The sequence below is a fragment of the Mus pahari genome, chromosome 3 (genome assembly GCF_900095145.1).
Source record: "Mus pahari chromosome 3, PAHARI_EIJ_v1.1, whole genome shotgun sequence".
Taxonomy (NCBI): Eukaryota; Metazoa; Chordata; class Mammalia; order Rodentia; family Muridae; genus Mus; species Mus pahari.
The window spans coordinates 147,084,355-147,104,705 of NC_034592.1; the positions used below are offsets into that span (position 1 = coordinate 147,084,355).

The 20,351-nt window shown below is 49.9% G+C and overlaps 2 protein-coding genes and 1 pseudogene across 4 annotated transcripts; 2 read left to right on the forward strand and 1 right to left on the reverse strand.

Annotated features, from left to right (window-relative positions):
* The first annotated feature begins 1 nt into the window (after position 1).
* Positions 2-8,925, forward strand: Snx21 (sorting nexin family member 21). Its single transcript, XM_021192962.2, has 3 exons — positions 2-347; positions 720-877; positions 6,878-8,925. Exons 1-3 carry the CDS (start codon positions 89-91, stop codon positions 7,550-7,552), a joined length of 1,092 nt encoding a protein of 363 aa, XP_021048621.1. The 5' UTR covers positions 2-88; the 3' UTR covers positions 7,553-8,925.
* Acot8 (acyl-CoA thioesterase 8) lies at positions 7,907-20,233 on the reverse strand. 2 transcript variants are annotated; one of them, XM_021192965.1, is made up of 6 exons: positions 20,049-20,233; positions 18,361-18,497; positions 14,554-14,779; positions 10,986-11,143; positions 10,305-10,499; positions 7,907-8,150 (listed from the first exon to the last, which is right to left on the reverse strand). In XM_021192965.1, exons 1-6 carry the CDS (start codon positions 20,174-20,176, stop codon positions 8,032-8,034), a joined length of 963 nt encoding a protein of 320 aa, XP_021048624.1. In that variant the 5' UTR covers positions 20,177-20,233; the 3' UTR covers positions 7,907-8,031. The 2 variants fall into 2 exon arrangements, with proteins under 2 accessions (XP_021048624.1, XP_021048622.1); XM_021192963.2 differs by having other exon boundaries at positions 8,091-8,150; positions 10,402-10,499; positions 20,049-20,232.
* Positions 16,068-16,621, forward strand: LOC110318160 (annotated as a pseudogene). Its single transcript, XR_002380358.1, has one exon. The product of XR_002380358.1 is annotated as an MICOS complex subunit MIC13 pseudogene (transcript).
* Positions 20,234-20,351: the final 118 nt, after the last annotated feature.

Below are 20,351 nucleotides of genomic sequence, written 5' to 3' on the forward strand. Positions count from 1 at the left end.
CCTGACACGCCCCCAGGGCCCTCTCCGGGCGGGGGTCTCCTCCCTCTTCAGCCCTGGACCCAGCGTGGCGCGCTCCCCCCTGGGTGCCATGGCCTCGCGGCTCCTACACCGGCTGCGACACGCCCTGGCCAGCGATGGCCCCGGGGAGGCGGCGGCGGGCCCAGAAGCCGAGCAGTTCCCTGAGAGCTCAGAGCTGGAGGATGATGACGCCGAGGGCCTGTCCTCCCGCCTCAGTGGCACCCTCAGCTTCACCAGTGCCGAGGATGACCCTGACGACGAAGACGAGGACGACGAGGCGGGCCTCGACTCGCCGCCCTCTGGAGACGGGGCATCGGGAGAAGACGCAGGCGAGTGCGGGAGGAACCCCGGGGCTCGGTTAGGCCTCCCCGCTGGACGCGGTCCGAGGGCATCCTGGGGGCTCTGAGTTCTCTCTCTGAAACTATTGACACTATAACCTCTTCCAGACACGGTTTGGCTGTGTGACCTTGACTCACAACACTATGGGAATCACACCATCTCGGGTTTTTTTGTAGATAGTAAATGCACAGGACCAGGAAAACAAATGTAGGGTGTGCTGGCTGCTTCGGGTGGAGGTTTAGCATCCACTGTAAGCAAGGCGCTGGGATAAAGCACATCTCCGTGAATGAGGTCATGGCATTTTGTTTACGTTAACTCTGGAGCTAGCCAGCCCCATAATGATGGATCATGTGCTTGTGCAGAACGAAGTCCCCCACCTGATGGACAACGGAGCAGTCAACTCCTGGCCCGCCAGCTGCAGGATTTCTGGAAAAAGTCTCGGAACACCCTAGTTCCACAGAGGCTGCTCTTTGAGGTGACCAGCGCCAATGTTGTCAAAGACCCTCCCTCCAAGTACGTGGTGAGTGAGGTTCCAGGAACTAGCTGAGAGAAAGGAAATACCACAGCTTTTGGGGCGGGGGGTCATGGCCATGCAGTTATAAATGGATGTCCTTATTTTACACCTGGGGGAACTGAGACAAGGTGAGAAGATGGGTGTCGACTGAACAAGTCCTCGGGCAAGTGACTTAGTTTCTCTGAATCTGAGAAAGTGGCCTTAGGAGTTGCCTCCTGTCCTAGTCTTGAGGTTACGAGAACTGATGTGTGTTTCGTTCTGTACTCTGTGGGTTTTTGTCAACTGCAGCAGGACACGGTATTGAGACCCAGCGGCATGGGTCAGGATTAAGGAAACGGGTTTTGGATCCAGATCAGCCTTGATTCACATCCCCTGTGCTTACCAGTGGCTTCCCCTGGGGTGGGTTCTGTGACCTCAGTGGCCCCCAGCTTCCTCTTTTGAGCAATAAGCAATGCATGGGATTATAACAGGAGGTAAATGAGACCAGGCACAGGGAAACCTTAGCATTGTCTGGCACTGTGATAGATTAAAACGGTAGCTATGTAGTGTCAAATTCCCCAGTCTGAAATGCTTGAAAATCCGAAGCACCTGAGTGCCCACGTGAGGCCGCAAGTGGAAAATTCCACACCTAACTTCACTTGATATGTGTATAAAATGTAGGCCCATTTTAAAAAATATTGCCCAGGGATTTCAAAGGCTGAAGAAATAAGACTACCCTCAAGTTCAAGGCTAACTAAGGCTACATATTTAGATCCTGTCTCCAAAAAAAAAAAAAAAAAAAGCCAATCAGCAAATTGGAATGTATCTCATTGATATAGCAACTGCTTATAGTGCTCAAGACCTCTGAGCTTCATCCCAAACCCCAGACAGGATAGGAAATTACTTGGAGCTGAATGTGCTTGTGCGGTTGGGAAGTAGAGTCAGTTTAAGGGCAGTCCGGATACTGAGCGAGACCAGCTTGGGCTACGTAAAACCATGTCTCAAAACAAACACAAGCCAAACTGCCTTTGGGCTGTGTCCATAAAGTGCATCAGAAATTCAAGTTTAGAAAGATGTAATGAATGCTCAGTGGACAGGAGCGCTGGTTCAGCTCTGCATAAATGGGTGTGGTGGTGGCACACACCTGTGGGCCCAGCGCTTGAAAGGGGAGTCAGGTCAGGGGTTCGAGATCAGCCTCAGCTACAGAAGCTCAAAGCCAGTCTCCTGGAAGGCATGAGACCCAGTCTCACAATATTTATTTACTGTTCTGATCTTGTATTTAGACTTGGGTCCCATTTCTCTAAGAAATGTGTGTGTGTGTGTATACACACATACATATGTACATATACGTGTGTATGTATATATGTGTGTGTGTGTACATATATGCAAATATTCCAAAATGTGAAATATTGATTTCTGATCTTAAGCACCTTGGATAAGGGATATTCAGCCTGTATTCTTACTTAACTTTAGATTAGCGATGTCAGGTATGGAGAGCCTGCTGCAACCTCCTGGTGAATCAGCTCTCCAGCATTCCCACCTCCAGCACCGTCAGGGCTAAGGAGTAGAGAGCAGTCTGGAGCCAGGCCTAGAGTCCCTGTGTCCCTTGCTGTGAAGGGGAGAGACTGGCAGAGAGACAGATCCACAGGGTTCTGCCCCCTTCAGGTCTGAAATCCATCTGAGCTAGCTGGTCCTCATCTGCCCTGGCAGTGACAACTCCCAGCTTGTCCCTTCCCTCTTCTACCTCTGATTCAGCCAGACAGGGAGTCCGGAGGCCTGGCCCGCATCTGGGTCCCTCCACCCTTCTCTGTTGCTGTTAGTAACAAGGACCACACCCATGACTGCTCCACTTTGTTCAGGGAGAGATGATGCAGGCTTAGATCTTGTTAAGCATTAAATCCCATGCATGCTGAGTAGATGCTGTACCATGACCTACTCACTCCTAGCCCCTGATGGTCCAGTCTTAAGTGGCAAATGTTCCAGAGCTCTGATGTGGGGGGGAGGGGGGTCATGCACAGGAAGGAGACACCAAGTGTCAGTCAACAAAGAGCAGCTCTCTCAGAAAGGAATGTCCATGACTCAGGAGACCTAGGTGAAAAGCCTTAAAAAAAAAAGGGCAGGGGCCATCTTCTGTCCTCTCCTGTGTCTAGAAAATGAAATCTCCCCCTCTGGATAGTGGGCATCCATGTCTCCATATTTCTTCCCCTGGAGGTCAAGAGTAAGGGCTTTTTAGTAAGGCCTGCTTCCTCAGTTGACAGAGACCAGAGACTGACCTTGCAGGGCTGCTGATGGTTAAGTGACAGCAGGATGGAGCCGTGTGGCCCAGCATGGGGCAGTTGGCAGGACAGCAGTCACACCGTGCTGTGCTACTGCGGGTGGAACCCTTGGCCTCACACAAGTTAGGAAGTCCGTGGTCACTGACCTCCAGCCAAGTCCACAGCCACTGTTACCTATGCGGTTAGGAAACGGTCTTTACAAAAAATTAAAAATAAAAATAGAAGTGAAGAGTGAGGAATAAATATGATCAAAGTAGTTTTACACATATATAAAATTCTTTAAGAATAAGCATGTTAGCATTATAAAAAATCAACCTATATACAGAAAGGACCACTGCAGAGCAGCCCTTCCTACAGTGTGTCCTGTGGAAAACACCTTTTCTTAGGGTTGTAGAAAAACAAGAGCGAGGCCTGGTGGGTGGGTTTGTTTGTCCAGTACTTGGGAGATGGAGGCATGAAGATAAGTTCAAAGCCAGCCTGGGGGGGGGGGAAGGAAAGGGTATCTAGTCTGTATGTTTGAACAATACAGGGTGGATGGGTGAGAAATGGGTTTTTATTGTTTTAATGCACTGTGAATCTTGTGAAAAACAAAGACCAGGTAAACCTAACTGGAATGATGGGGCTATTGGCAGCCCCATTGGATACACTTGGGGAAAATGTCTGAATATGCTGGATATGCCCTTTAACGTGGACCCTCGCAGGCACCCCATTTAAACCGTCAGCTTGGCATCAATCCTCCTTAGTCCTAACTGATCCTTGCTTTGGATCTCCGATCTGTGGGGACACTTTGTAGGTATCCTGGTTAGTGTTTACCAAGCAGGAATCATTATAGCCTTTGGTTTTCTTGAAAAAGCTGCTAGTGGGCCAGGGAAATGGCTCAGCCAGAAAAGGTGTTTGACTGACAACCTGAGTTTAACCCCCAAAACCCATGGTGGAAGGAGGGAACCAACCTCCCAAAGTTGCTCTGACCCCCATAGGATACTGTGGCATACATGCACAAACATGACTCATACATCACACACATCACCACCACCACCACATACAATTAAAAATAAAGTGAGGCTTGTCCCACTTTGCTTAACTTTTGAGGGGCAGGTGGTACTGAAACTAGGGCCTTGTGCACACTTAAGCAAGTGCCTTACCCCTGAGCTATATTCTCAGTTTTGTTTTGTTTTTCAATGTCTATTTTGAGATAGTCTCACTAAGTGCCCAGGGTGGTCTTGAACTTGCTGTGTAACCCATTAGGCCTTGAGCATTCAGTCCTGCCTGCTCTTAAAACACTGCTCTGAGCTGGGTGTGGTGGCTCCCAGCACTGGGGAGGCAGAGGCAGGCGGATTTCTGAGTTTGAGGCCAGCCTGGTCTACAAAGTGAGTTCCAGGACAGCCAGGGCTACACAGAGAAACCCTGTCTTGAAAAACCAAAAAAACCAAAAAACAAAAAAAACAAAAAATAACAACAACAAAAAAAAACAACAAAAAAAAACCACTGCTCTTTAAAGGAACCCACTTTTTCCAAAATAAGTTTAAAAGCCACCTTTACAGCACCACTTGTGAAAGGGAACAGTTAACAGCTGCCAGACCAGCGATTCAGGCCTGCACGCCATCCTGGAGAGGCTGCGGTCGTAAGTTTGAGGCTTGCCTTTGCTACGTAGCGAATTTAAGGCAATCTCAGGCAATTTAATGAAACCCTGTCTCACAGTAAAACACATACACGCAGACAGACAGACAGACAGACAGAACTAAGCAGAGTGAAGCGTACCTATAATTGTGAAGAAAAGAGGATCAGGAGGAGGCCATCCTCAGCTACATGGCATGTTAGAGGCAGCTTGGGCTACATGAGACCCTGTCTCAAAAAATGGAGTCAGGGACTGAAGATATAGCTCAGTAGTAGCTACTTACCTAACATGGGCAAAGCGCACACACACACACACACACACACACACACACACACACTGAGTTTGAGGCTGAAGATGTCACTCAGTGGCAGAGCGTGCCTAGAAGGCCCAAGGTTCATTAAACCTTGCCAAATGCTGTTCCCTGAAGCGTGCTCTGCACTGAGACTTCTGGCTCTTCCTTAAAAATAAAGATGAACTGTGTAAAAGAAATATCAATTTGTGCTTAAGATAAAGGGTGAGCATGACAGCACATGACTATAGTCCAGACTCTGTAGAAGGCTGAGGCAGGAGGATCACCTGAGCCTAGGTGGTCATAGCCAAAAGCAACAAAGGAGAGCCCCATCTCAAGAGGAGGAGGAGGAGGAGGAGGAGGAGGAGGAGGGGAAGAGGGAGGAGGAAGAGGAGGGGAAGAGGGAGGAGGAAGAGGAGGGGAAGAGGGAGGAGGAAGAGGGGAGGGGAAGAGGGGGAATGGGGGGGAAGAGGAGGAGGGGGGGGGGGGGGGAGGGGAGGGGGGAGAAAAAAAAAGAGAGAGAAAAAAAAAAAAAACCAAACAAGCCATTCATGCTGCCTGATGCCCGTAATCCCAACCCTTGGAGCTAAGGCAAGAAGAACACCAAGAGTTCAGGGCTAGCCTGGGCTACAGAGACCTTGGATTGCTGCAGAGGGCTGGCAGCGTGGCTTGCTTCATTGGTAGAGTGCCTGGCTGGCACACACAAAGCTCTGGCTTCCATCCCCTGCTCTGCGTACACTGGGTGTGGTTGGGTAACCCTGTAGTGTCAGCACTTGACTACAGAACAGGCCTGAGGTCAGCCAGGACCCAAGAGACTCTCTCAAAAAACAAAACACCGTCTTGTCAAGCTAAATAGCCCAGCGCTTGTCATGACCCGAGCTGTCCTCAAATCTCATGATGGAAGAGGCAAACAGAACCCTGAAAGGTTTCCTCTAACCTCCATTTGTAAACTATGGCATCAGACTCAGGTATGTGTCCAAACACAACAACACAACAACAACAACAGAGACAGACAGACAGACAGACAGACAGAGACAGAGAGAGAGACAACAAAAAAAGGATTAAAGAATTGAAGAGACTGGGCATGGTGTTACATTTCTTTAATCCTACCATCCAGGAAGCTGTGCCAGATTGTGAATTAGAGGCCATCATGGGCTACACGGTGAAACTGTCTCAAGGGCCAAAACCAGAAAGGAATCCGAGAGCATCAGGAACCACCCTGTTTATGCTGCAGTGTACTCCAGTGTGCGACACCTAGAAACCTTGAACACCATAGCCGAGCCTCCCTGAGCAGACAATGACCTCAGCTAGGAACTTCTAACCAGAGCGGAGGTGGGTCTGAGAGTCCTGCTTTGCCGGGGTCACAGGAAGGAGGCTGGCTGGCGGTTACACGAGTCCCAGTCCAGTGAACTCGTCATTTTTGCTATTGAGGCTGTCTGAAGACCCATCCTTTGGTCTGGTTTGAACGAGCTTGGTCAGTAATGTATCCAGAGTGGCACATAGTTCCAGGCTGGCTCTCAGATGGCTCTGATGCCCAAAAGAGGGGTCTGGGTCTCAGTTCACTCCTGGCTTTCCTAAGGCTTTCCCAACATCTAACTCCCTAGGGCAGTAACATGGTGCCAGCCCCAGACATTGAAACTCATTTCTGTCTTTTTTCCCCCCATGCTGCCTGGGTCATTTCAGAGGAGTCTCAGGTAAGGTGGGGACGGTTCCTGGTCACTGCTCTGCAGCTTCCTCCTAGCCAGTCTCAGAAGAGGTGAGGTGGAAGAGCAGAGCAGAAAGGAAGGGAGGGAGGGAAGAGACCCACCGATGTTTTACATCAGCCCTGACATCCACCCTTCCTACAGCTCTACACCCTCGCCGTGATGGGCCCAGGGCCGCCAGATCGCCAGGCAGCCCACATCTCTCGCCGATACTCGGACTTTGAGCGGCTGCACAGAAACCTGCAGCGGCAATTCCGGGGCCCCATGTCTGCCATCTCCTTTCCCCGTAAGCGCCTGCGCCGGAACTTTACTGCAGAAACCATTGCCCGGCGCAGCAGGGCCTTTGAACAGTTTTTGGGCCATCTGCAGGCAGTGCCCGAGCTACGCCAAGCTCCGGACCTGCAGGACTTCTTTGTGCTGCCCGAGCTGCGGCGGGCGCAGAGCCTCACCTGCACTGGCCTTTATCGTGAGGCTCTGGCACTGTGGGCCAACGCCTGGCAGCTGCAGACCCAGTTGGGCACCCCTTCTGGCCCAGACCGCCCCCTGTTGACTCTGGCTGGGTTGGCCGTGTGCCATCAGGAGCTGGAGGATCCCGGGGAAGCCCGAGCCTGCAGTGAGAAGGCCCTGCAGCTGTTGGGGGACAAGAGACCCCATCCTTTCCTGGCACCCTTTCTTGAGGCCCATGTCCGGCTCTCCTGGCGCCTGGGCCTGGACAAAAGGCAGTCAGAGGCCCAGCTTCAGGCCCTACAGGAAGCAGGCCTTACCCCTACCCCACCCCCCAGCCTCAAGGAGCTGCTCATCAAAGAGGTGCTGGACTAACTTTCTCCTGTCTTAAGGCCATGTCTTGGAGACGGGCTGCCCCAGGTTAGGGGGCAGGGGCTGAGGACACAGCAACTGGGAGCCCCAATAGTAGTTCCAGAGTCTGCAGCAGACTGAGGGGAACCAGACAGGACCCTGAGCAGACTTTGTCTGGGGTTACCCTAGGAGGCCACCAGGAGGAAGTCTTGGCACAGGCTCTTCAGCTGGAGGCTGTGGCCAAGGTCAGAATCAATGTCTCTCTTCCCGTGGGCCTCTAAACCAGTGAAACAGCTTGGTGAAGCGCTGGGGACCGCTACTGGAGTCCTGGAAGTCAGAGGCACGGGGAGGGCTGTAGTTCTATTAAAGGTCAGCTACTCCAGTGTTAGCAATCTCTTTATTGTATGTAAGAGGCAGGAAGCCCAGTTCTCAACTGTGACTCCTGCCTCAGGATGGCAGTGCAAAGAGTCCTTTTAGCCCCGGGCCGAGCCAGTTATCTCTGACTATAGCTTACTCTCGGACACCCGAGGCTTCAATCGGATCACACCCTCCTGGGCACAGGTCACAGCGAGGACCCCATCCCGACGCCACAGCCGCCCATGCACCAGCCCACGAGAGCCACCTGTAAGCAAGGAGAAGGGTGAGATGGCCCCTGCTTCAGCACAAGCCTGCTTTGCCTACAAAGGACCTGGCAGCAGAGCTGCCCCCATACAACCGCACACTGGAACATCATGATTCCAAAGTGCCAAGTGCCCCTGTGTGAGCCTGTGTGAGTCGCTGGGGCGGGGGTGGGGTTAGAAGCACTTTCTAGTATCTGCTCACTTCTCAAAAAGATCACAGAGGGGCTCTGACAAGTCTCCAAAGGCTTGGCCAAGCAGACTGCCACATCTCTGGCCACTTGTCAGAATCCCATTCTTTCCTTTCTGACACATGAAGCCAAGTCCTTCCAGCTGGTAATTCACCCACAGTGCCACAAGGGGGAGGGTGCACCTGAGAGGACAAAGTGTGTGGCCTCCTTTCTCTGCCTTTCCCTTGGTGGCTCTGATCTAGTTTCCCTGGTCTAGTTATCCTCAGGAGGCTAACTTCGGGTTTCCTCACACACAGCAGAGCCCACTGAGGTCTAGCTTTAGCCACAGGGTGTGAGCTTCACTCCCTGTCCTGTTTTCCAGACAATGACACTAAAGTACAACCAGGCTCAGGAACTTGGCCCCGCGGATCAGGCCAAAGCTGACTGAGTGTCCTAACTTCAAGGTCATGAATCTTGTGCAGCAATGGTGTTTGTACTTGAGTAACCCTTTCCTGACTATAAGGAGTTGCTTAAGTCTCATCCGTTTATAAAGCAAAGCTTTTCTTCCTTTGAAGTGTACTTCATTATAAAAGAAGCCAGGTTCTAACAGTAGATTTTGTGGAGTCTGGGTTTCTCTCTGTCCCCTACAAAAAGCATCTAGAAGTGGTAGTGCCCCACTGTGCTAACTCACAGAATCACTCAGGGAGCTCCTTAGAAATACAGCCAGAGGGCTGGTGAGATGGCTCAGTGGGTAAGAGCACCCGACTGTTCTTCCGAAGGTCCGGAGTTCAGATCCCAGCAACCACATGGTGGCTCATAACCATCCGTGACAAGATCTGACACCCTCTTCTGGAGTGTCTGAGGATAGCTACAGTGTACTTACATATGATAAATAAATAAATCTTAAAAAAAAAAAAAAAAAGAAAGAAAGAAAGAAATACAGCCAGGTGGTGGCAGTGCACACATTTAATCTCAACACTCAGGATGCAGAGGCAGATGGATCCCTGTAAGTTCAAGGCCAGCCTGGTCTACAGAAGCAGGTTCCAAGCAAGCCAGAACACAGAGAAAACCTATCTTGAAAAACCAAAACTGTGCTGGGCAGTGGAGGCGCACGCTTTTAATCCCAGCACTTGGGAGGCAAGGGCAGGTGGATTTCTGAGTTCGAGGTCAACCTGGTCTACACAGTGAGTTCCAGGACAGCCAGGGCTACACAGAGAAAACCTATCTCAAAAAGCCAAATAAATAAATAAAAATAAATAAATAAATAAATAAATGCCAAATAAATATTTAAAAAAAAAAAAAAAAAAAAAAGCAGAGGCTGTAACTCAGTTAACAGGTTGCTTGCCTAGTGTACAAGGGGCCTGGATTTGATCCCCGCGCTCAGAAGGAGGGAAGAGGACCAAGTAGTAGTAATCACCTTCAGCTACATAGTGAGCTCAAGGCTAACCAAGGGTACATGAGACTGTCTAAAAAGATAAGGCACTTTGCTGGACCTGCTCCAGGACCTGCGGGGCACAGTGCAATCTGCTTAGAAACAGCTCCCTCTAGTGGCGGTCTGGTGGCTCAGGAGGTTTAGATGGTGCGGTCTAACATAAGCCTATTTATTCAGATGAAAAAACTGAGAAGCAGGAGATAGTGGCTCCCAGCCCTTGGGACATGGAGCCAGGAGGAGCATGAATTCAAGGCCAGACTCCACTCCATATAGAGCTCAAGGCCAGCAAGGGTACACGAGACTCTGGTTGGTTTAAAAAAAGAAACCAAAAAAAGCTTCAAAACAGATTGGCCCAAGTTCACATAGGGGATCTAAAGTCTGGCTACCTGTACTGGTCTCTGAGATAAAGCCAACCATTCCTAAACTTTTGAGGACAACACAAATACCTAGAGAGGCCGCAGTGCAAGAAGCCCCAGGAAGTGGGGAGAGACAGCAGCATCAAAAACAAAGCAGGTTCCCTACCATCCCACAGACACTGGCCCCAGGCCCACACTCACCAGCCCAGGGGCTCTCACACTCGTAGAGCATCCAGTGGTCGGCTCGGAATGGGGCGTGGAACCACATGGAGTGGTCCAGCGACACCATGAATTTCACCTTATACTTGGACTGGTGGGGCAGGAGTGCCGTACCCAGGAAGGCGTAGTCAGAGATGTAAGCAGCCACACAGCAATGCATCTTGATGTCTCCTTCCCCTGCAACAGGTCCCAATCCCATCAGCCCTGGGCTCCTGGCTTTTCCAGCTCAGGACCTGCAGGGAGGTGGGGGAGAAAGGGGCTGCATACACAAATGAGTCATTGTGCAAGGGCACCAGACCCAGATAGGGGCTTTGTGTGTAAGGATAAAGGAGGAAAGAGAGGACAGAGGTAAGTTAAATGTAAACCCGTTCTTCCCAAGTCTCTCGCCCCCAGCCACTCTCTCTGGTCCTGGAACCAATTTGCACAAAAACATCCATTGTTAGCTGCTGACTTAGGTAGGAATATCAGCAAGGTAGCTGGCTTCCCCCAGAAAGGTCCAACAGTGAGATCACAGTCACCTCGTTCTCATGTTAAAGGGTAAGGGCTCTGGTGAGAGATTAGGAAACAGGCAAAGAGAGAGTGGTTTAGCCAAGCCACAGAGGGTAATGAGTGGCAAGGCCTAGACTCCTGAAGTGCATTTCTCCAAATCGTGAGTCATCTTACCAATGTAGCCCCGGGCTCGCACCCAGAACATCTGTTTGGGCTCCAGTGTCTGCAGCTGGGTCAGCGTGGGTGGGTTCACCAGCTTGATCTCAATAGGTACCTCCCGGGCAGCAATTCGGTTCAGCCCCACTCGATATTTCTTGTTAAGGTTAGGATCCCTGGAAGTAAACACAGGAACAAGGAAGTCCAAGGAGGTGGAGCTTCTCTCTGCTGCCCCTTCTGGTCCCCACCATTTGCCACGGGGGCTCTGCAAAGCCTCCTCATGGCACTGACAAAACAATATAGTCTATGAATCCCTTCCCTGTCCCTTCAGCCTTGGGCAAGTTAGTCATCTCTCTGAGCCTATTTTTCCCTCCTGAAATACGACAGTAATAATGTGACCTGTCTCATAGCAAACAGACACAGCTAAGGCCTAGGCACTGATCCAAGCACTGCATGTGATCACAGCTCACGCCGACACAACCTCACATGGCAAGTGTGGTCAACTGGTAAGAGGTGAGCACAGGAACCCAGGTGGTTTGCTCAGAGCATGGAAGGAGATCTGGTGTCAGGCAATTTATGTATCTAACCACTTCATCACTGTGAACATTCCAGAGACCTCCTGATGTGTTTGCATTATCTATCCTAAGCAGTCGGAAGCACTGTGCTGGGCAACACCATTTCCATGGGACCCTCAGTTCCTAGTAGGCTCTGCCACTCCCACCCACCAGTCTGGTGGACTGTCCACTGTGGCAGCCACTAGCCACATGAGACTGAGAACCTGCAATGTGGCTGCTGAACCCAGAGAACAAGATCAATGACGGGTGTGGGATGAGGAGCCGGCCTAGCATGCACCAAGCCCTGGGGAATTTGATCCCTAGCGCCACACACACAAAAGAACTGTTCATTCTATTTCATAAACTTAAGATAGCCTATAGGGTCAGTTACTACCTTATTGACGAGCACAGTCCTGAATCAGGTTCCTTTAGCAATAATACATTATTACTTCTGCACACACAAAACCTCACGCACCCCTATGTAGCTAAGTGCCTATACACCTCTTACTGAATCCTCAAAGCACCCCTGAGGTGGGAGTTATGATTAGCTCAAGTCATAACCTAATGTATGGATTTAAGTGGGCAAGCATTGGCCCAAACTCAAACAGCTTTCAGGGACAGAGTCTAGACCTGAATCCTGACCATTCGGTCTCCTGAACCCACACCCATCCCCCATGCCCTGCTGCTGCCGCCCCAGTATCCAACACAAGCAACACAGCTGGAGAAATGACTGCTCCCATATATTAGATGAAGGGTCTAGGGCCAGCGAGGTTGGGGGATGGAAGGTCCCATAGCGGGTAGGTACTAACAGAGGCGCAGACCCTGGCCAGACTCCGTGTGTGTCTGTGTCTAGATCCAGAGCTGAAACTTAATTCAAACTTTATGTCAAACTTTATTCGTTGTGATCTCGGTGAGAAATAAGTTACCGAGGAAGAGTCAAAATACTGAGAAGACACTAAAGTGAAGATTCTGATCAACAGGCCACCTTCTGCAGCAAGGACCCAGAGGAGGGCCTCGTTCTGCTATGCATTAACTTCAAAGCTGCTGCACCATAGGCCTGAAGCAGGGAGGGCATCAGCCCAGGACTGGAGGTGGCTACTTATTTACCAAGTGGTTGTAACAGTCGTTTACTGTTGCATTCAAGTACTGAAAATTGAACCTAGGGTCAATTTTTAAAATATCTCATTTCATTTATTATGGGCGGGTACAAAGAGCATGTGCATGTTCTACAGCATGTATGTGAAGGTCAGAGCCACCTATGGAATCAGTTCTCTACTTCCACCTTTACATGGGCTCCAGGGATTGAACCCAGGTCCTCAGACTTGACAGCAAGCACCTCTTCCTGCTGAGCCATCTCACTGGCCCCAACCAATATTTTAGTAACAATAAAGCTACCCCGTGCCTGTGCTGGCTGCTGGCTTAGTGTAAGCTCTGTCCAAAGCTTTGCATTATGATCCCACATGCACATGCGGTAACCCTGAACCTGAAGTGGCTCAGAGGCCTCCTGCCCTAGATGCATACTGGGCTCTATTTTCTCCTTTTCTGCTTCTATATACTGTATATAAAACACATACATTTCTGTATACATATATATCTATATATGCATATATGACTTGGGCATGCTAAGCACACACTCTATCAGAGTGTGCCTCCCAGACCACTACACTTCGCAAGAGTAGCAAATGCTCTTAATGGCTGAGCCATTTCTTCAGACCACCCCCATGTTTTTGAGATAGGGTCTCATGTAGCTCTAGCTAAACTGGGACTCTCAGAGATCCATCTGTCTCTGCCTCCCAAGTGCTGGGATCTAGTTTATATTTTGAGTACATACTCAAGACCCCCTGGCCCACTCATGAGAAGGAGCCAGAGGTTAAAAATACTGCCCTGGGACTGTATGAGGAAGGGGTAAGAGAGGTAATGCGGGGACACATAGTAAAAATACAGTAGACACATGCATGAAGCTGTCAAAATGAGACCCATGACTTCATACAACACACGCTAATTAAAATAAAAACGTGGGCTGGAGAGATGGTTTAGCAGTTAAGAGCACTGGTTGCTCTTCCAGAGGTCAGGAGTTCAATTCTCAGGAACCACATGGTAGCTCACAACCACCTATAAAGGGATCTGATTCCCTCTTCTGGCATGTAGGTGTACATGCAGACAGAGCATGCCTATATTTAAATAAATATATACATAAATACATTTAAAAATAAAGAGCGGGCAGGCGAGATGGCATACAGGCCTGAGGACCTGGGTTCCATCCTCCAAGCCCAGGTAAAGGTAGAAAAGAGAACAGGCTCCACACAGTCATCCTCCATCTTCCATATGCTGTGGCATGCACATGCACAGACACATACACAAACACGCCACACACATCCTCCATATGCTGTGGCATGCATGTGCACATGCACATACACAAACACGCCACACACATCCTACATATGCTGTGGCATGCGCATGCACAGACACAAACACATCACACACACACAATACTAATTTTTTAATAGGAAATGGAGAATAGTATAGAAATAACCAGAATGCACATAAACCTAGTCATCTGAGTACTGTTTTCTTTTTTATTTAAAGGCACTATCTAGCAGGGCAGTGGTGGCGCACACCTTTAATCCCAGCACTTAGGAGGCAGAGACAGGCGGATTTCTGAGTTCGAGGCCAACCTGGTCTACAGAGTGAGTTCCAGGATAGCCAGGGAGGGCTACACAAAGAAACCCTGTCTCGAAAAACAAAACAAAACAAAAGGCATGATTAGAGCTGGCTGGCTGGGACTCCCCATGTAGACCAGGCTAGCTTGGAACTCTCACAGTCTTGCCTGTCCCTAAAGGCATGCAGATTATGCCTGGGGCCTAACTGTGGCTTTTACTATAAGTCAAAGTAGTACATGTCTTAAGGTCCGGGGTGTATCTGGCGGGTAGAGGACACCTAGTACACACTAGGCTCCTGGGGTCCCATCCATAGAACCATAAAATCTAAAGAACAACAACAAGACCCACCTCTCCAGAGTCCGCAGGCCTCACCTTAAGTACTGGTCAATGAGGGCCTCGTGGTCCAGCAGCTCTTCTGGCGGGGGCACAGTGGGCATGGAGAACTGGTGCTGCAGCGGGCTGGGCTGCATCTGCTGGAAGGAGGCCTGGCAGATGAAGATGGCCTTGCCGTGCTGCACGGCCTTCACGGCGCGCACCGAGAAGCTGGCTCCTGTCCGTGTCCTCTCCACGTGGTACAGCACTGGCACCTTCGGGTCCCCTGCAGTGGGCATAAGGGATACAGTGACCGTAAGTAAATTCACGGGCCGTCGTCGTCAGTTAGTCAAACAGCCACATGTGCTCTCTACTCATCCTGATGTCTTGGTTGCTTGGCTGGGGTCTTTGCTGCTGTTGTTTTGAGACAGGGTTTCACTCTATAGCCTAGGCTAGCCTGGAACTCGGGACAACCCTCTTGCCGCTGCCTCGGAGATGCTAGAGTTACAGGTGTGAACTACCATACCATCTTCTTTTCATTTCTAACGACAGACTTCTCAACCATATGGCTGTCAGGTGCTTTTGGCAGAGACCCAGGCAGGTGTGGGCATGGGCGTGGGTGTGGGCCGTGTCACAGCAGAGATCAGGGAATATGCTAGGTGAGACCGGACTGGAGGCTGTGGGCCTGAGGAAGCTACAGGTGAACCATGGAGATGGGGACACTTATGTGATTGGTTAGGGACGACACACATTTGGCTTTCTTCACTTGGTACAGTCAAAAACTGGTGAAATTAAGAGAGCTGTCGGTTAAGCTGTCAGTTATTAACCAACTGGCTGTGTGGAGCTGAAGAAGGTGAGAGGGCCACCCTCATGCCTGCTCAGACAAGTGTTCTGCCACTGGGATACACCTCCAGCCCCACAAAGAGTCACCGAAATGGCCAGTGCACTTCCTGTTTCCAGGGCTTTAGCCTTTCTCTGTGTATAAATACCAACCTCTTCTGCCAGCCTGATTGAACACTGTTGCTTCTCCTTCCTTCTTTTTCCTTCTTCATTAAATAATGAATTAATTTATTTGAGTCAGGATAGCACTGTAGCCCTGGAACTTTGTAGGGATAGCTGCCAACTCCCAGAGATCCTCCTGCCTCTGCTTCCCCAGTGCTGGGATCAAAGGCGGGTGCCACGCTGAGCCCACACTTACCCTTTTTTGTTTGGTTGGTTTTTGTTTTGTTCTGTTTTTTAAGACAGGGCTTCTCTGTGTAGCCCTGGCTTTCCTGGGCCTTCCCCTTAGACCAGGCTGGCCTCAAACACGCAGAGATCTGCCTGCCTCTGCCTCTGCCTCCCAAGTGCTGGCAACTTATTCTACTTTTGAAATGAAGTGGTTCCTGATTTTAGAATCAAAACTAAAGCCAATTAAGATATTTAGGCACCAGTCCGTAATGCCAACATGCAGGAAGTTGAGGCAGGAGGATTAGAATTCTAAGCCAGACTTGGTAATTTAGCTTAAAAACAAACAAAACCCAGTCGGGCATCTCCTTAGCTAAAAGAATCACAGGATAAGAAGGCCAGGGTTCCCAGGAGTCTCAGCAGCGACACCAACTGGAAGCGGCGGGCGAATTGCTTGTCCTTGCGCGGCGTGTGAAGAGAGAGACCAACCATGGTGGCTCGAATGTGGTCGCTGATGAGGTTCCTCATCAAGGGGAGTGTGGCTGGAGGAGCGGTCTACCTTGTTTATGACCAGGAGCTGCTGGGGCCTAGTGACAAGAGTGAGGCTGCCCTGCGGAAGGCCGAGGAGGTTGTGCCACCAGCAATGTACCAGTTCAGCCAATATGTGTGCCAGCAGACAGGTCTGGAGATGCCGCAGCTCCCAACCCCTCCAAAGATTAAATTTCCGAACTTCCGTGACTCCTGGAACTCAGGCATCATCTCAGTCATGTCAGCTTTGTCGGTGGCCCCCTCCAAGGCCAGAGAATACTCCAAGGAGGGCTGGGAGTACCTCAAGGAACACAGCAAGTAATGGATGCTACCTGCCCCAGCATTATGGGGGTCAAGANCAGGATGGCAAAGACATCCCAGTGGGGACCTCACTCTGAGGGCAGCTTCCAGCATTGCTGCCACAAAAAAAAACATAAGAATGAACAAAAAAAAAAAAAAAAAAAAAAAAAAGAAGGCCAGGGTTGGGCTGGGATGAGGTTCAGTTGGTATAGGACTTGCCTAACATGAAGGAAACCCTGTGTTCTACAGAGCAGCAAAGGTTTGGGGGTCCCTGTAACCCCAGCACTAAGAAGCTGCAGGCAAGAAGATCAGAACATGAGTTAGGGACATCCATGGCTACACAGCAAGCCTGAGGCCAGCAAGGGACACATGAGGCCACCACTCTGCAAGCAATATGCAAGTGCTGAACTACATGGCCAGCCCAGACCAAGAGTTTTCAATGAGAAGTCCCCTGTATCTGAGCACAGAGCTTGAAGAGTCTAAGAGATCCTACTGAAACTTCTCTGGCCCCACCTTGCCTCTGTTTCACAGATGAGCTCAATCTTAGCAAAAGAAGGGAACCTCACTCAAGATTACTGTGCTAATTACTATAAAGCTGAAACTGAATTTCTAAACCTTCTTTCCCAATAGCAGTTTACAGCCCTATGAAGACTGAGCAGTCTTGACACTAGAAGAGAATAAAGAATGAAGAAAGCCAAGTATGGAGGTTCAGACCCTTACTCCAAAACACTTGGGAGCCAGAGGCAGGCAGAGTGCTGTGAGTTCGAGGCCACCCTGGTTTGAATGGTGAGTTTCAGGCCAGCCAGGCTATATAGTGAGACCCTGTCTCAAAACAACAAAAGCGAGGATGGTGAGGCTCTCATGAGCTCAGAGCACTGTCTGCTGTTGCAGAGGACCCATGTTTGGTTCCTACTGCCTACATGGTGGTTCACAAGCCTGGTAACTCCAAATTCCAGCATAGCCACTGCCTCTTCAGACAGCAGGAGAGCAGCGTGGAGCTCATTTAGGCATAGACATATACACATATATCTCTCAAAAATAAGCAAATACATATTACATATATACATATACATATTTTTTTTAATAAACGAAAGAGGGTTGGGTATGGTGGCAAATTCACTTAATCCCAGCTCTTGGGAGGCAGAGACAAGCAGAGAGAAGAAAGAACAGAGCCGGGCCTGATGCCATAAAGGCTGAGGCCAGCTAGGGCTACACAATGCGACCCTAGCTCAAAATCAAATCAAGCAAACAAGAAAGCTTCAGGGAAGACCCGTTGAGAGCAGATAAGCATTAGTCCACGTCATTAAACAGAATATGGGACTGGAGAGAAGGCTCAGTGGTTAAGAGCACCAACTGCTCTTCCAGAGGTCCTGAGTTCAAATCTTAGCAACCACGTGGTGGCTCACAACCATCTGTAATGGGATCTGATGCCCTCTTCTGGAGTGTCTGAAGACAGCTACAGTGTATTCACATATATAAAATAAATCTTTTTTAAAAAGAGTTTAAAAAAGAAACAGAATATGCACTTAATGAATCTCAGTGAGTGGGATAAGGATGCAGGTTGTTTCCAGATCCTGTCTCAGCCTCCCAAACTGCTGAGGTTACAGACCTAAGCCAAGTGATGGGCTCTCTCCCTGCCTTTTCTGGTCACTGAGATAGAACACAGGCCCCCCTGGGGCTAGCCAAGTGTGCTAGTACTAAGCTGCATGCCCTGCCCCTTAGGTACCTTTCAGGGAATCATCTCTCTCTCCCTTCTTCATCCTCCTTGCTAATCCTCCTCTTTCCCTTGAGTCAGCCTTCAAAGCCAGGAAGGAAGAAGTAACCACTGGGCTACCAAGCGTGGCTGCGAGCAAGGTGCCAGGGTGCGGGGTTTACCTGCCCGGACAAAGTAGCAGTGCAGGGAGTGGACTTGGACATCTTCACTCACAGACTTGGCTGCAGCCACCAGGGCCTGGCCCACAATTTGACCCCCAAAGAGCCGCTGGGAGGTAGGTACCCAGTAATGCCTTCCTCTGTGGAGAGAGGAAAGTGGGAAAAGACTTGAGGGGCGCTGTGGACCCCATAAGCCTCCAGTAAAGGATCTAGGGTTACTTGGGTCCTTTTCAGAACCGGAGGGAGGCCAACGGGTCTGCTCTCGAATCTCTTACATCATCGCCGCACAAACCTTGTCTTCACATCTACCCAAGCTTCCTGTGGACTTCGGAAAACGGGCTAACTCCCTCGTTTACAGCAAGAGTACAGGAAGCAAGCCCACACAACTCAGCCATTGCCAACCCTGGGAGGCCTCAGGTCCACAGCTTCTTCCGGCCCCAAACCAGGGAAAGGGAGAGGCCAGAAGTTTGTGGAGGCCCTGAATAGACATGAGGGATTCCAAAAAAAAACAGATCTGGGGCTGGGTTGTGTGGATGAAGGCTTGCTGCTGGCACTCCTTAACCATGACAAGGCAGCTCTTCCAGGAACTAGTTTCAGAGCTAAAAGGGCTCCAAGCCTTCCCATATTACTCCCTTTTTAAAAAAACAGCCTTGAGGTTGTGAAACTGAATACAGACTGGTCTAGCCTTCTAGGTGAAAGGGCTTGCTCAGTGCTGGAGCCTGAACCCTGAGTCCTAGCACTCAGCCCTGAGGTTGTCCTTTTTCTCTTTACAGTACAATTTGAAAAGCACTCCTGGCCCAAGACAGTAATTACCTAGCTGGAAGCTCCTAAGAGCTGTACGGGTCAGAACTGTCACTGAACAGGCATGGTGGTACACACCTTTGATCCCAGGGCTTGGGAGGCAGAGATACACTGGTCTCTGTGAGCTCAAGGCCAGCCAGGTCTACACAGAGTTCCAGGTCAGTCAGGTCATACAGAAAGCCTGTCTCAAAACAAAACAAGACAACCAACTAGACCTGCTGCCAGTGCTTAAGAGGCAAAATATATATGTATGTATGTATGTATGTATGTATGTATGTATGTATGTATGTATATATCCTCTCTCTCTTCATATATATATATAGTGAATTCCAGGTGAGCCAGGACTATATTTAGTGACATCCTGTCTCTAAACAAAACAAAAAATTGTTACAAACCCACTTCAGTGATTCCTAGAAGAAAACATACCTCAAGTTAAGTAATGACTTATCAGACCCCAATTAAGGGATGGCTTGAACAAACAAACACACACACAGAGGCTACACAGAGAAACCCTGTCTCGGAAAAAACAAACAAACAAACAAAAAACGAACACACACAGAGTCTACCAGATTAAGCTGCCTTGTACGGTAGCTGAGTCTCTGTCTCTCTCTGTCTCTGTCTCTGTCTCTGTCTGTCTGTCTGTCTGTCTGTCTGTCTCTCTCTCTCTCTCTCTCTCTCTCTCTCTCTCTCTCACACACTTTTTTTCCCCAGATCGCCTCCTGAAGAGCAAGCAAGGATGGATGTCAGGGACATGCCTTCTAACTGCAGCAGAGCTTGCATCCAGCACTGAATTCTTAATCCCAGAGTTGAGGTTCACGGGGAGATGGCAGTAATCGCGACTCTATACTGAAAGAGGGGTGCGAGCCTAGTTCAGAGGTGCTGCCGGCTACCTGTAGAGATCTTCATCTAGCGGCTCGAGGTTGAGCACGCTCGTGACCAGCACACTACGGAGGTCCCCGGAAAGGTCGCCGCGGTCGGCGTCGCCATGAGCATCTCCCTGATCCTCAGGCGCTGACATGTTCACTTCTGGCTGCGGATGAGAGAAACGCGGAAACTTATATAGGCTCCCAGCGCTTCCGGCAGGTCGCTCCAGGGGCCGGAAATCCCAAGGGCTTCGATGAGCGAGACGCAGGTTGTGATTGGTCGATGTGCTTGTCAATTTCAGAGTGGGCGCGGCCAGCTCTATCTTAAGA